General features: G+C 37.6%; 1 protein-coding gene across 1 annotated transcript in view; it reads right to left on the bottom strand.

Annotated features, from left to right (window-relative positions):
* RFTN2 (raftlin family member 2) overlaps positions 1 to 14,077 on the bottom strand; it is a 43,692-nt gene that overhangs the window by 13,706 nt on the left and 15,909 nt on the right. The window contains exons 7-8 of the mRNA XM_060781057.2: positions 12,844 to 12,965; positions 9,629 to 9,732 (exon numbers count right to left, since the gene is read on the bottom strand). Of these exons, the coding sequence (XP_060637040.2) occupies positions 9,629 to 9,732; positions 12,844 to 12,965 (226 nt within the window). The remainder of the gene's footprint in view (positions 1 to 9,628; positions 9,733 to 12,843; positions 12,966 to 14,077) is intronic.

The raw sequence follows: 14,077 nt of genomic DNA, 5'->3' as shown, positions 1-14,077 counted from the left end.
AAGAGATTGTTTATTTATTGACACTGTTAGCCACAACAATTTGCTGTTTGAAGAACAGGCTGTCTTTCCTGTTTTTGCAGGAAAGAGGAATGAAGGCCATTGCGAAACAGGTTCCTGAAAGCTGCTTTTCCATTTGAGAGGGAGGTAAACTAGAAAACTGATCATTTCTGTAGCAACATTGGTAGGTATACATGGGATTAGATAGTTCACACACACATACCGCCTTTCTTCATAAAGGCATTCAAATTTAAAATACACAAGTAAATGACAGTAAATGAAAAAGCAGCACAGCACCAAAAACAATAATTTACTGGCAGAAAACAAATAGAGCTTTGTAAAGTGGTTGTGTGTGTGTGTGTGTGTGCTAGAGGAACACTATCAGCTCTGTGTGGCCAGTCCTTGAAGAAAGTTTTGGAAACTTCAGCTGATCCAAAAAACTGCAGCCAGCTTGTTAAGAGGAGTTGGTTACAGGAAAACATGCAGACCCATCATTACACCAGCTTTACAGGCAACCAGTCTGTTTCTGAACAAAAGTCAAATTGCTGGTTATAAGCTATTAAAGGCCTATATGGCTTGGTTATCATTTTGCTTTTATTTTATTCTATTCCACTACACCAGGAGTCCTCAAACTTTTTAAACAGAGGGCCAGGTCACAGTCCCTCAAACTGTGGGAGGGCCGGATTATGGCCCTCTCCTTTAATCTTGCACCTCCACTATCTATATCAGTGGTTTTCAATCTGAAGGAGCTGGGGGTGGCCACGGCTGACAGGGAACTCTGCGTGGGCTGGTCCATGAGGTCAAGAAGAGTTGGAAGTGACTGAACGGATAAATAACAAAAGCAAATGTGAAGGGCTTGCTGTATTCCTTAAACAACAATACAGATCTGATCATTGTTTAATATAATAAAGTTGCAGCTTACAATAAGCGTATAGGACAGTGTTTCTCAACCTTCCTAATGCCACAACCCCTTAATACAGTTCCTCGTGTTGTGGTGTCCCTCAACCATGAAAATTATTTTTGTTGTAACTTCAGAACTGTAATTTTGCTACTGTTATGAATTTTAATGTAAGTATCTGATATGCAGGATGTATTTTCATTCACTGGACCAAATTTGGCACAAATACCCGATACGACCAAATCTGAATACTGGTGGGGTTGGGGGAGGGGACTGATTTTGTCATTTGAGAGTTGTAGTTGCTGGGATTTATAATTGAACTACAATCAAAGAGCATTCTGAACTCCACCAATGATGGAATTGAACCAAACATGGCACACAGAACTCCCATCACCAAGAGAAAATACTGGATGGGCTTGGTGGGCATTGACCGTGAGTTTTGGAGCTGTAGTTCACCTACATCCAGAGAGCACTGTGGACCCAAACAATGATAGATCTGGACCAAACTTGGCATGGATACTCAATATGTCCAAATGTGAATACTGGTGAAGTTTGGGTAGAATAGACCTTGACATTTGGGAGTTGTTGCTGAGATTTATAGTCCACCTACAATTAAAGAGCTTTCTGAACCTCACCAACGATAGAATTGGGTCAAACTTTCCACAAAATACACTCATGACCAACAGAAAATACTGCATTTTCTGATGGTCTTTCCCGACTCCTCTGACACCTCCTCACAACCTCCCCAGGGGTTCTGATCCCTAGATTGAGGAACGCTGATCTATATTCTTTACCGACCCCTCTGACACACCCTCACAACCTCCCCAGGGGTCCTGACCCCTAGATTGAGGAACACTGATCTATATTCATTTCTATCTGAGAGACCACCAGTACCTCAAGAGCTGATTATGGTTTCTACTGAACAGCCAATTGTAACAGGGAAGAAATGTGATGTCTGCCCTTGCCTTGTTGCAGGAGGAGAATCCTGCTAACTCGGTAGTAAATACAACTCTCTCTTTCTAGCTGCAAGATGTATTGCATTGTATTGTATTTGCCCAGGCCTTTAATTATCTGCTTAGACTACTTTATCAAATAATGCAGAAAAAAGTTTGAATCTTATATTTAACTACACTAATAGCTATTAATATTCTGCTTGAGTTCTAAAATTGGAGTTCAAAGTCCAGAGAGAGAGAGAGAGAGAGAGAGAGAGAGTAGGGAGGAAAGAGCTGTGGAGGTGGCATGAGATGTGATTCTGTATTCAAACATGTAATTTGTATTTATTTATTTTTAAATAAACCATTGCAAAGACAGCTGAAACTATGACATACAGTAGTTACTAATGTCTTTTGTTCTTTTGTGGAAATTGTAATTTTGCCGAGGTTTTAAAGTAATTACCACTATTCTAGTATAACACAATTATTTTTAAAAACTGAACTTTTATTAATTAGATGACATGAGAATTTGCTTTTAAGGACAAATTACACCTCTTCTTTAGACATTACCAAGCTACCCAAATGGACTACCCCTACTCTGATATTGCTAAAAACCATTCATGTTCAGGAGCAGCCCACAGAATGAAAACTAATAGTGAATCAACGCTCATTCACACTACAGAATTATAGTACTGTTATTCCAGTTCATGTACAGTGGTTCTATCCTATTTGTCATACAGTGTAGGGTGGGGAATTGAGTAAAAATTTGAAAAACCCATTAAAAAAGCATTATACAAAAGGACTTAAGGACTTCATCTTACGGGTTTAGAGCTCAGTTTCCATGCGCTTTGGAAATGGAGTCCCACAGAAGCCATCACGTGATCTAAGGGCCCTTCCGGTGGGACTCTGTGAGACTGTTTCAGCAGCAAATGGAAATGGAGCCCTAAATCCATCTTCAGCACCCTGCTCCAAATGGAAAAAAGTGGGAGAAAGCTGGGGAAAGAAGTACATCAAAGCAAAAAAGACGTGGAATGGCTGGCTATCCCAGAAAACAAGGAAAGACAGTAGGGAATGGGGTAAGAGGGTTCCCTCTCTTTCCTCCTGCTTGTGGGATGAAGTCCAGAGTGCTTGTTTACAGAACAGAAGTATAGTTAGTGGTAATCCGATAATAACATGGTCTCATCACTCTGTAGATTAGCAATAGCGAAAGTCAAAACAAGTCATGATTGTAAAAGAGGATTTCACTGAAGATAATTATTATTAATATATGCAGAGGATGGATTATAGCCAAGAAAAGCTACCCTATCATCCTTACTGTCCCTTGTCCCCAAAATGTGTGGCAAGGGAACAAAGGGGATGAACATTCTAATTAAGTTTGCATACTTTTAGTGGGGAACACGTCTTATCTAAAATAGGATGAATAATTTGACTCTAATTATTGTATACATAGTAATATGACCCCTTCAAGCCTGTGGTAAGCGTCTGTGAACAGCTCATACACTTGTGGTAAATGGGTGTGATCACCACAGTTGCATATTCTATTTTTAAGTTTGCCAGGTTTTCATAATAGCAACAAAGGACAGTTGAAATTATGACACATGGAGCCGATGGTCTGTAAGCAGCTATTAATATAGTGTGTTCTGCCTAAATACCAAATGAAAGTTAGCTCAGTCATGTGTTTCTTTGTAAAATTGACATTGTCCACACTCTCCAAGCATAAACCACATGATGTACAAACTTCTGTCATTGTGAAAATACACATTTGGTTTCTTCTTTCTTTCTTTCTTTCTTTCTTTCTTTTTTTTTTTTTTTGGTATGCTGACCAGAAAAACTTCTTGACAGAATTTTGAGTCTATCTCCTCTCACTTCATTTGTGAAACACAGAATTAAAAAAAACCCAACAACACTTTTCCTACAAAATAATTTAAAATGGGAAAATTGCAAAACAATTGATTCTAGATAGCAACAACAATTATGCTCACATCCGCTCTCAGAAGCTAACTTGACGGAAGGGCTGCCTCAGCTGGTAGCAGTAGCCTCAAACATGGTAGCTACCCTTTCTTATAAAGTAAATATTTCAAAGTTCAGGTCATTTTTCTTCTCCTCTCTGCAACTTCCTTACTTCTACAATATCCTATGTGCATGGGATAGCCTTGAAATGAGCCACACTATACATGTGGATTCCTGCTCCATCAGCAGGTTGGATCAGATAAATTTTTTATAGGCCTATACGGCTCTGGTCCAGCTTACTTTGTCCGAACGTATCTCCCTCTATGTCCCACCTCGTAGTTTAAGATTCACTGGGGAGACCCTGCTCTCGGTCCCATCAGCCTCACAAACGTGTCTGGTGGGGACGAGGGACAGGGCCTTTTTGGTGGTGATCCCCCGCTTGTGGAACTAACTCCCCAGCGAGGTTAGATTGACATCCTCCCTACTTTCCTTTCGGAAAAAATTGAAATTGTGGTTTTGGAACCAGGCCTTTGGCTAACAGGCATAACGGCACTTTGGACATTGAACTTCACCATATGATTGTTATAACAATGGAAACGGCTATATGATTGTATAACTAATGTTATGGCTTTTAATCTATTGTGTATTTATGGTTTTATATTGTTGTTATACTGTGATTTGCAGTATCGAATTGTTGCCAGTGTTAGCTACCCTGAGTTTCCCCTCGAAGGTTGAGAAGGGCAGGGTAGAAATGTTGTAAATAAAAATAATAAAATAAAACAAATAAATGTTGGAATTCCTTCCAACTCTATGATTCTAGGATTCTGTCGAGTTACATGATGGAATTATAAGATGAAAAATTAAGCTTTCCCATAAAGCTCATGTGGTCAGCATGAGCCACTAATAGAATTGCTGTTAGGATAAAAGTGGGGGTAGATAAAAAAAATAAACCATCAAGATTATTAAGATCGTCTGGAGAGGCCCTGCTCTCGGTCCCACCGGCTTCACAAGCGCGTTTGTGGGGACGAGGGACAGGGCCTTCTCGGTGGTGGCCCCGCGACTCTGGAACTCCCTCCCACCAGAGGTCAGAACTGCCCTGTCTATCCTGACATTCAGGAAACAGGTGAAGATGTGGTTATCGAGACAGGCTTTCGATGAATGACATAACACCCTAAGATTTGGATGGAAGATGATGTATATTCGATTTTAGTATGACGACTGACCACCGTAGTTTTAAAAATATTTGTTATTTTAATGTGTTAGTGTAATTGTGAACTATGATATTTTTACTGATTGTATGTGTTTTTATGGTTGGAAACCGGGCTGAGGCCCTCAAAGGGGTGAGAAGGTGGGGATAGAAAACTTTGAAATAATAAATAATAAATAATAATCTACAACACTATCTGTTTGTTAATTAAATGGAAATTAGTTAACATAGAGTTGGAACAAAAAGACTGTCATCAGTTTCCAACAGTCTGCCAGACTGTCTCTCACGTATGACTTTATCTCACCAGACTGTAGTCTCCTAGCAATTGTGTTGTTTAAGCAAATGAAGACATAATGTTATTGGAATCATCACTTTCAAATCTCTCTCCAGATGCACTATGCTGGTGCTTTGGTGATGTGAATTCTCATGATCATTCTTCCAAACAGCCTTTCTTCATATTTGTGTTCAGATTTTAAATAAGACACATCCCTTAAAATAAAAGACTGCCAGTCAACTCTATAAGGGATAATGAGTCAGAAAGATAAATAGATAGAAATATAGGAATGCCTATTATTTAAATAATGCAATGTCATAGTAGGTGAGAGTGTGATCAGATTCATTGAATTATGATACAGTGCTTGTCCATCATTAGTATATAATAAACAATAGCACATAATGACTCAAACACTACTTCCTGCAACAATTGGCCGTCTATAAAATTATCAAAAAGTCCTTTTTCTTTTTCTGCCTTATAGTGTCCTATGTCTTATTGACAAGGAGTCAAGGTGACATCCAGATCTTGCTTCTCTTGAAGCACCTATGAGGCCCCTTCCACACAGCTGCATAAAATCCACATTGAACTGGATTATATGTCAGTGTGGACTCAGATAACCCAGTTCAAAGCAAATATTGTGGATTATCTGCCTTGATATTCTGGGTTATATGGCTGTGTGGAAGGGCCCTGATTCAAATTTGCAAATATCCCAGGGAAAGCAATTTGGGATAATGTGGCCCCTGTTAATCCAGGTGGGCAACCACATCTCACACACATCATAACCTAAATTGTGACCATGATGAACTAAAATATGCACCTTTCTAGTTATGTTTTGAAAAAGGACAGAATTTAAATAAATATTTGCCCAAAAAGCATCATAAAATTGTATCGTATAAATTAGCACACATTCCCTATCACTTGTCAATTTTAAATTCCAATACTATGCAATCATATGTCTATTATTGGAAACATGAATATAAATTTAGAACAGTGTAACAAGGTAATTTGATGCCTTTTATGCTTGAAAATTTTTTAAAAATATAACAGTCTCTTTCTCTCTCTATATATATAATATTGTAATATATAAACAATAGTAATAGATAAACAATAATATATAATACTAATATTGTGCTGTGCTAATATTATAATATATTGTATACATATATAATATTGATAGTAATATTATAATGTAATACAGTATAATACTAATAATAATACAATATAAGTACATATTTATATTACATGTAATATTACTAATAATATAGTTTCGTGGTATGGTACAATCTAGAAATATACAGTATAATACTAATATTGTGCTGTGCTAATAATATAATATATTGTATACACATATAATATTAATAAGTTTATAATGTAATACAATATAATACTAATAATACAATATAATAATTTTAGATTTAATATTACATATAATATTACCAATAATATTATATAGTGGTATAGTACAATATAATAATATATACTACTAATATTGTGCTATGCTATTATTATAATATATTGTATGTACATATAACTTGTAAACTGCTCTGAGTCCCCTTCAAGGTGAGAAGGGCGGCATATAAATGTGGTAAATAAATAAATAAAAGCCACAAAATTAGATAGTTAGAATCAAAATTGCAATGTATTGAATTGCTTTTAATGCTGTGCCTGACCATGGTTATTCTTAAACATTAATGGATATTTAATAGGTACAGGATAGAAACAATAAAATTCACTACAATAATAAAATACTTATTCAATGTATTATTTTTGTTCTTCAGGTGACTTGATAATATTCAACGAAAATCGCATTTGTCAATCTATAGAGTTCTAGTGGGGGAAATTCAGATGTTTTGTTTGGCTTTTTAATATGGTGATATAATTGGAAGAACCTTTATTTTTTCATTATAGACACAGAAACTTTCCATTTTTCCTTGAACATGGCTTATTAGCTTTGTTAGAAGATGGTTCTGGAAGTCCTGCGTTGTTCATTTGATATTGTACTTTTTGTGTGCATTTTATGTGTTTTATGGCACTATTGTGTGCTGTCTGTAAGCCACCCCAAGTCCCTCTGGTGGCGGGATAGAAATAATTTTTATTATTATTATTATTATTATTATTAATTGTTGGTATATAAAAATTTAAAAAGTCAAATACATCATGCCAATCTGAACTAACATTTTGATGCACATATTCTGTGCTAGAGACGTGCAAGTGCTGTTCACTAAAGACTCAGAATCAATACATCAATCAAAACCAAGCTAAATATTAAAATAGACAGGTTTTTTTTGTATAAGCCAAACACACACACACACACAAAATCAAAACTATGTAAGAGCATCTTCTCAAATTAAAGCTTAAGGTCTGGATTTTCCATAAGAGAAACATTTCAACTGTTTACCAGTTGAAATGTTTCTATACCAGCCTCTCTTTGTTAAAGTCAATTAAACCTAAGCTCATACATCAGCAAAATAATCAAGGGATTATTTTGTTTAACAGCAACACACACACACAGTCCTGATTATGGTTGTTACACACCAGTTCCACAAATTTAGGTGGCCATATATGGAGCCAGTGTGGTGGTTTGAGTGTTGGATTAGGACTCTAGGAGACCAGGGTTTGAACTCTTTGTTCAGTCACGGAAACCCTTGTACATTGTCTTTGTACAGGTCATAGTTTCCTAGCCTCAGGGGAAGAAATTTGGCCAATAAAATCCTGTGATAGGTTCACTTGAGGGTCATTATAACTTGGAAACAACTTGAAGGCACAAAAGAACAACTGGCAAATTATGCAAAATTGTGTAACATGCCAATTAAGAGCACAATGAAAAAAATCATATTATGCAAAGTAAGCATGTCAATTGTTGCATTGTCTTCTACCAGTAAGTTTCAGCCTTGACACCATTCATCTGAAATAGTAAATATAATATCATAGTTTGAACATTAGACCTGGAATGGAGAGATCCAAGGTCAGATCCTTGCTTAGTTGCAAATCTTTGTGAGTGATCACAGGCAAATCACCACCTCTCAGCAAAATCTACCTTACGGTGTTTTTGTGGGGACAAATGAGAGGAACTAACTCAAGACAATTATGGTGATTCACAGATGTTTCTGGTTGTTTTATTTTATATTTTCTGCCATCAGTTGTTCTACATCTATGAGAATATCACAAGAAGCCCTTGTCCTTCCAACAGAACTTTAGGTTCTGAAACCACTTTCCCAGAATCTATAATTTACAGAAGCATCTATCTAAATCACACTAATACTACCAAAATGCAATAGCAGGTTCATGTGCGGTGAAACATGCATATTAGCAGATATGAACAAATAGGGAATTTACTCGCCACAGCTAAATTGGTAGCAGCAATTGGGTTGGAGCTTGTATGGTCTGGATCCAGGCATCAATAACAAATCCAGTTTTCTCATCTGGCCAGATCACAGGGGAAGCCACATATCCTATATGGTCCACTGCCATCAGGAGGCACTGGGCACACTTCAGCCTCACTGCCCAAGGTCTATGTTGGTCCCGTACCGCCCCCCCCCCCCTCCACACACATCTTGAGTCCCTCGGCAGGGCTTCTCACCACTGGTTCAGCACTGGGCATGTCCATCCTGGATCCAAGACCATGCTTAACCACTCTCTAGTTGTGATGATAAACCATCAACCATGCCTACCAGTTATCATGACCACACAACCATGCTGAGGGTGTTGAGTCAGACGCTGCACTGACACAGACTCTGGGGAACACCTTCATTTAAACATCATCACCCAATCTGACTGGAAACACACAACAAAACATCTGGATATTCCTGCCAGGTCAGCTAACCAATCTTTAAACTACATGGTTAAACTATGAGGCTTTCCTGCCTCTGTGCCTTGGATCTCAGAAGGACACCTGGGAATGCAGCCATATCACGGCAACTCAAGGAAGGTGAGGGAGTCATGGCTGGAATCATGCTGACCCGCAATAGGCCGCCAGTGAGTCACTAGACTTCCCTTCTCAAAAATAATAGCACTGTTTCCAGAAAGTGTAGATATTTATTTTTTTATTATTAATGAAAAATTTGAATCTGTGCCCACCGTTGGTCCAAACGGATATTGGCTTTTATGCCTAAATCTGAGTAAACTTGAGGAAAGACTCCTCTCCACCTGATCTGATTTGGAAGAGAACAAATTCCTAGTTTATTTACTTTAAGCTTGGAGAGCAAGACAGATTCATCCAGGGCTCTTTGTTCCAAGACGCTTTTATGGTAGGCCTTTTCTAAAGAAAGAAAAAGCCCTTTCTTTTGGATAATACCATTGTTTCAGATCTGATGTGCATTCCTAAAAATTGTACTGTTACTACAGAGAAAAAAATAAGCATTTTCATTTACCTGTCCAGTCGGATGATCGGAGTAGGGAGTACACAAGTTAACAGCCAACCAAATTCAGCCAGTGTGTGCAATAAAGGACCATAGTCTGTTTTGATTTCACTGCCCTATATTAAGAAACATAGATATTAATATATTTTGAAAAAGAGGAAACCTTCCCAGAGTCCATATAGCAGAGTTGTGTGTGGGTTTGGATGTTTTCCTTCTCTTTTTTAGTTTTGTGTGTGTGTGTGTGTGTGTTGCTGTTTCTCAAGTCGCTCTTGACACGAAAAAAACACCCATTATTAACTATGTAAGTCATATGTTTGTAACTCAGGGACTGCCTGTACAAGCATTTGTGTGTGATGGTACTCTGCAAACAGTCCAGACTACTTTGGTCAGTCCGAAACTTACTTCCTACTGTAGCAACTTGCTTCTTTGTTGGTCAGTGGTTGCCATGGAAAATGACAAGAACTTCTGCCAAATGGCAGTGTCCCACCTCATGTGTCCGTCTATACAGATTTATTGGAATGGAGCCATATTTATTTTATTCATTGTGTTCAGTTTGTGAAATAGCAAATGTGAGTTAATAAAAGCTCCACATGTCACAGGATACCGTGAGTCATCCAAAACAATGTGCAATGCAAAGGAGCCGAAACAGTGGCTAGGAAATGAGCCCCTTTCAAGCAACGATGTTTATGCCAGCAGTCAACATATTTTTGTGAGACCACCATCTTAGGAAAAATCAGCTTCTGCTTTCATTCATTTGCTAGAAGACAGTTCTAGCATTTTAAGAAAGTGTACAATTTTTCCAGCAAAGTTGTTACCACATATTGATGTTCTCAGCAGTATAGTGGGCAGTTTCTTTAGCCAAAAACTATGTCAGGGAATTTTTCATCATTCAAGCATAAAATTAATCCAAACCTACACATATGTGGTTTTGAAGTTGGGTCTATGCAACTATTTATGCACAAAATGTTCAAATGTGAATGAAGGGTGAGATACATACAGAAACAAAATCTGCTTTTCTATCCATCTCGAACAAAGTATACAAGGATTTTTGAATTAAAAACATTTGAATTGGCACTTAATGGTCAAAATCTTACAGAAATAAACACTGCCTTTTTTTTCTCTTTAAAAAAAAATTAATTTTTTACCCTACTCCACTCCTACTCTCTGCCCTTTCCCCCTAGGCATACATTTTGTACAATAAGCTACAGAAATAATATTTGAAATATTAATCTTAATCTCAATTTTTCCACTCTGAATCTTAATACATTATCTAAATAATTCCTAATTGGGTTCCCACATGCTCTCAATTATTATAACATTTTCTGTTTTATCTGTATTATTCAATTTACAATTTGTTATTTCCACATTTAACATATTAACCATATAATTATACCAATTTGTCAGAGTCCACATTATTTTATCTTTCCAAAACCTCACACAAAAATAATTTGAGCTCACGCTATTAATGTATTGACCACCCTTTCCTTTTGCACATTAAACACTCCTAGTATCCTTGCATTGGCTATTATTACTTGAAGATTTAACATTCTTTTAATTTCTCTTTCAATCATTTTCCAGTATGCCTGTACTCTATCACATTCCCATATAATACGATTAAACACACCTTTTTGTTTACAACCATGCCAACACCTGTCCTTTACCCCTGGTAAAAAGCGTGAAAGTTGTGCAGGAGCCCTCTTCAAACGTGAAGAATGGAGATGGAAATTGAGGGGAAAGACATCCAGAGGGAAATAAGTAATATAGCAAAAGAAAAATATAATGTACTAAGGGAAGTAAGAAAGAAAATGTTACAAAAATGGTACAGGACCCACACTGTCTGATTTTCTCTAGTGCGAATCCGACCATTTCTGTCAATACTCATTAAGGTATTGTTCTATTACCAGGGCGGATAGAGAGAGGATAGAGAGAGAGATAGTCCATTTTATGTGGGGGGGGGGGGGGGGGGTCATAAACGAGGATTGTTTCTGTCAGAAATTTAATTACAAAAATTTGAGTGAAGCACTGAAAGGGTTAAATGGATTCAATAACTCAGCAAAAGCTGCAGTTCTATATAAGCCGGTTAGTAGGCCTCTGTGTTAGTTTGCCTCAGTGGGAGAAAGATCTCAGTCTGTGAGAAGGCCTCACAGTGTGAGCTAGGCCCTAATCTGTGAGAGAAGCCTGTGTGTGAGGTAAGCCTCAGTATAAGAAGGCCTTGTGTGTGAAGCTTCAGTGTGAAGGCTGAACTTTATTTGTGTCATGGAAATCTTGTTGTTGTAAATAGTGCAACCACATTATTTTGCTATAAAGAAAACCCTCCTATGGAAGAGATAACATTGGTCTCTGTGTTTTTGTTCTTTTCATCACTTTATATTACTGGTGTTGGGTCACGCTGCTGCTGATGTTACTCTGCTGTGCATTTATGAGGAGGGTCTTTTGTTAATAAGGCCACTCACCCAACAGTTTCAACAATGGGGACATGGGTGGGGGGAATAACAGGAAAATGGGGGGAAATGGTTTCACTTCTTCAACCCACCCTCCACTCCCATAAAATGGACTATACTTCTCTCTCTAGCGCTCCCTAGTGGCTTCCACCCAGATAATGAAACAGTAACCTAGTTAGAGTTTGGGAGGCTAGAAATAAAAAGAAATGTATGCAAATAATAAGTGAATTTTCAGTTGCTGCTAATTCTAACTACAGCCCCAAGAAGATGTAACACACACCTGATTTTAAAGCATTGTTACAGTTGAATCATTTATTTAAACCAGGGGTCCTCAAACTTTTTAAACAGAGGGCCAGGTCACAATCCCTCAAACTGTTGTAGGGCTGGATTATAATTTGAAAAGAACATGAATGAATTCCTATGCACACTGCACATATCTTATTTGTAGTTCAAAAAACACTTTAAAACAATACAATAATTAAAATGAAGAACAATTTTAACAAATATAAACTTATTAGTATTTCAGTGGGAAGTGTGGGCCTGCTTTTGGCTGATGAGATAGGATTGTTGTTGTTGTTGTGTGCTTTCAAGTCATTTCAGACTTAAGTTGACCCTGAGCGAGGGCCCGGTAAATGACCTTGGAGGGCCGTATCTGGCCCTCGGGCCTTAGTTTGAGGACCCCTGATTTAAACTGACAAAACCTAACTCCAGATATGAGGACATATAATCCTTGAGATAAATCTTTGAGACTAATCTAAATTGTTAAAAACAGACACATGGAATTACCTCAATGACAGTCCATTGTTCGACAACAATTGCATCATTTCCTTTCCTGTTTGAACCAGGGACTCCTGAGCCTTCTTCTTCATATATAAATACGCCCTCCAATGCTTTTGGCAAGTAATCAGCTGCAGAAACAAAAAGAAAAAAAGAATGCTCAAACATGTCGTGAACGCATATACTTTGGATATACAGTATGTCAAATTGGTATGCTCTTGTCTTTGTCTTGTGTATGACTGTTGTGCAAGAATTACCGAAGAGTTAGATATTTTAAAATAATTTTCTGCCAGTCTTCAAATTAAACTGTGAGCAGACAGATTTGACTTAAACAAAAGTTCATGCAGTATATCCCTCAATAACAAAGTTAACTTGGATTCCTCATAGTTTCATACCCCAGTGATCCATGTATATACCAGCAGTCAGAAAGTCTCTAAAGCTGGAGTATACAACTATTACTACTATAGGAATGTCTGGAACAACCAAAACAAAATCTCCCAGCAATGATTAAAAAAGGAAGGGAAAAAAGGGTCAGCCTTTTAACTTTCCAGAAACGTCACTGCTTAAAACGACTTCTAAGCATTAAAAGACTTCTAAAACATTTTAAAAATACTTGAACACTGTCATGATTAAATACTAGCTTGAGTTGGAAATAACTAGAGATCAGATCCAGACAAAGTGGGGGTATTGGTCACAAGAAAGCCCCATTCCAGAATTTTAATTCAATCTGTTTTGGAAGGATGCACATTGTCTAAAAGGTCAGGACTGTAGTATGGAAATGCTTGTGGGTCATACATTGTCCCTAGACTATTGGGTGACACTGATGTTCAAAAGCAGAACTGCCTTAAGTCTTGGGTGTTTGTTGCAACTGCCCTATATCCCAGAATCTGATCCCAGGTTATCTGCTTATCCCAGATTACCTGACAGTGTAGACTCATATTATCCAGTTCAAAGCAGATAATCTGGGATCAAATCATAGGATAGAGCACAGTGTAGAAGGGAGCCTTGAAGGGGAACACTCAGCTTAGGTTAGGCCCTCTAGGCCACTGCTTCTTAAACTGTGGGTCCTGAGACCAAATGGAGACCCCTTAGTTCAATGCTGAGGTCATGAAAAATTTAGCAACAGTAAAAGGTTTCTGAATGCCATTTAGACATTTACAAAAATCCGTTAACAATGTGCAATGTTTACAGTGGATTCTGCAGAAAATGCTTCAGCTGTACTTATTAAAAAGGAGAATCAGCC

The sequence above is a fragment of the Anolis sagrei genome, chromosome 1 (genome assembly GCF_037176765.1).
Source record: "Anolis sagrei isolate rAnoSag1 chromosome 1, rAnoSag1.mat, whole genome shotgun sequence".
Lineage (NCBI taxonomy): Eukaryota > Metazoa > Chordata > Lepidosauria > Squamata > Dactyloidae > Anolis > Anolis sagrei.
This window is presented reverse-complemented; position numbering and strand designations above follow the sequence as displayed.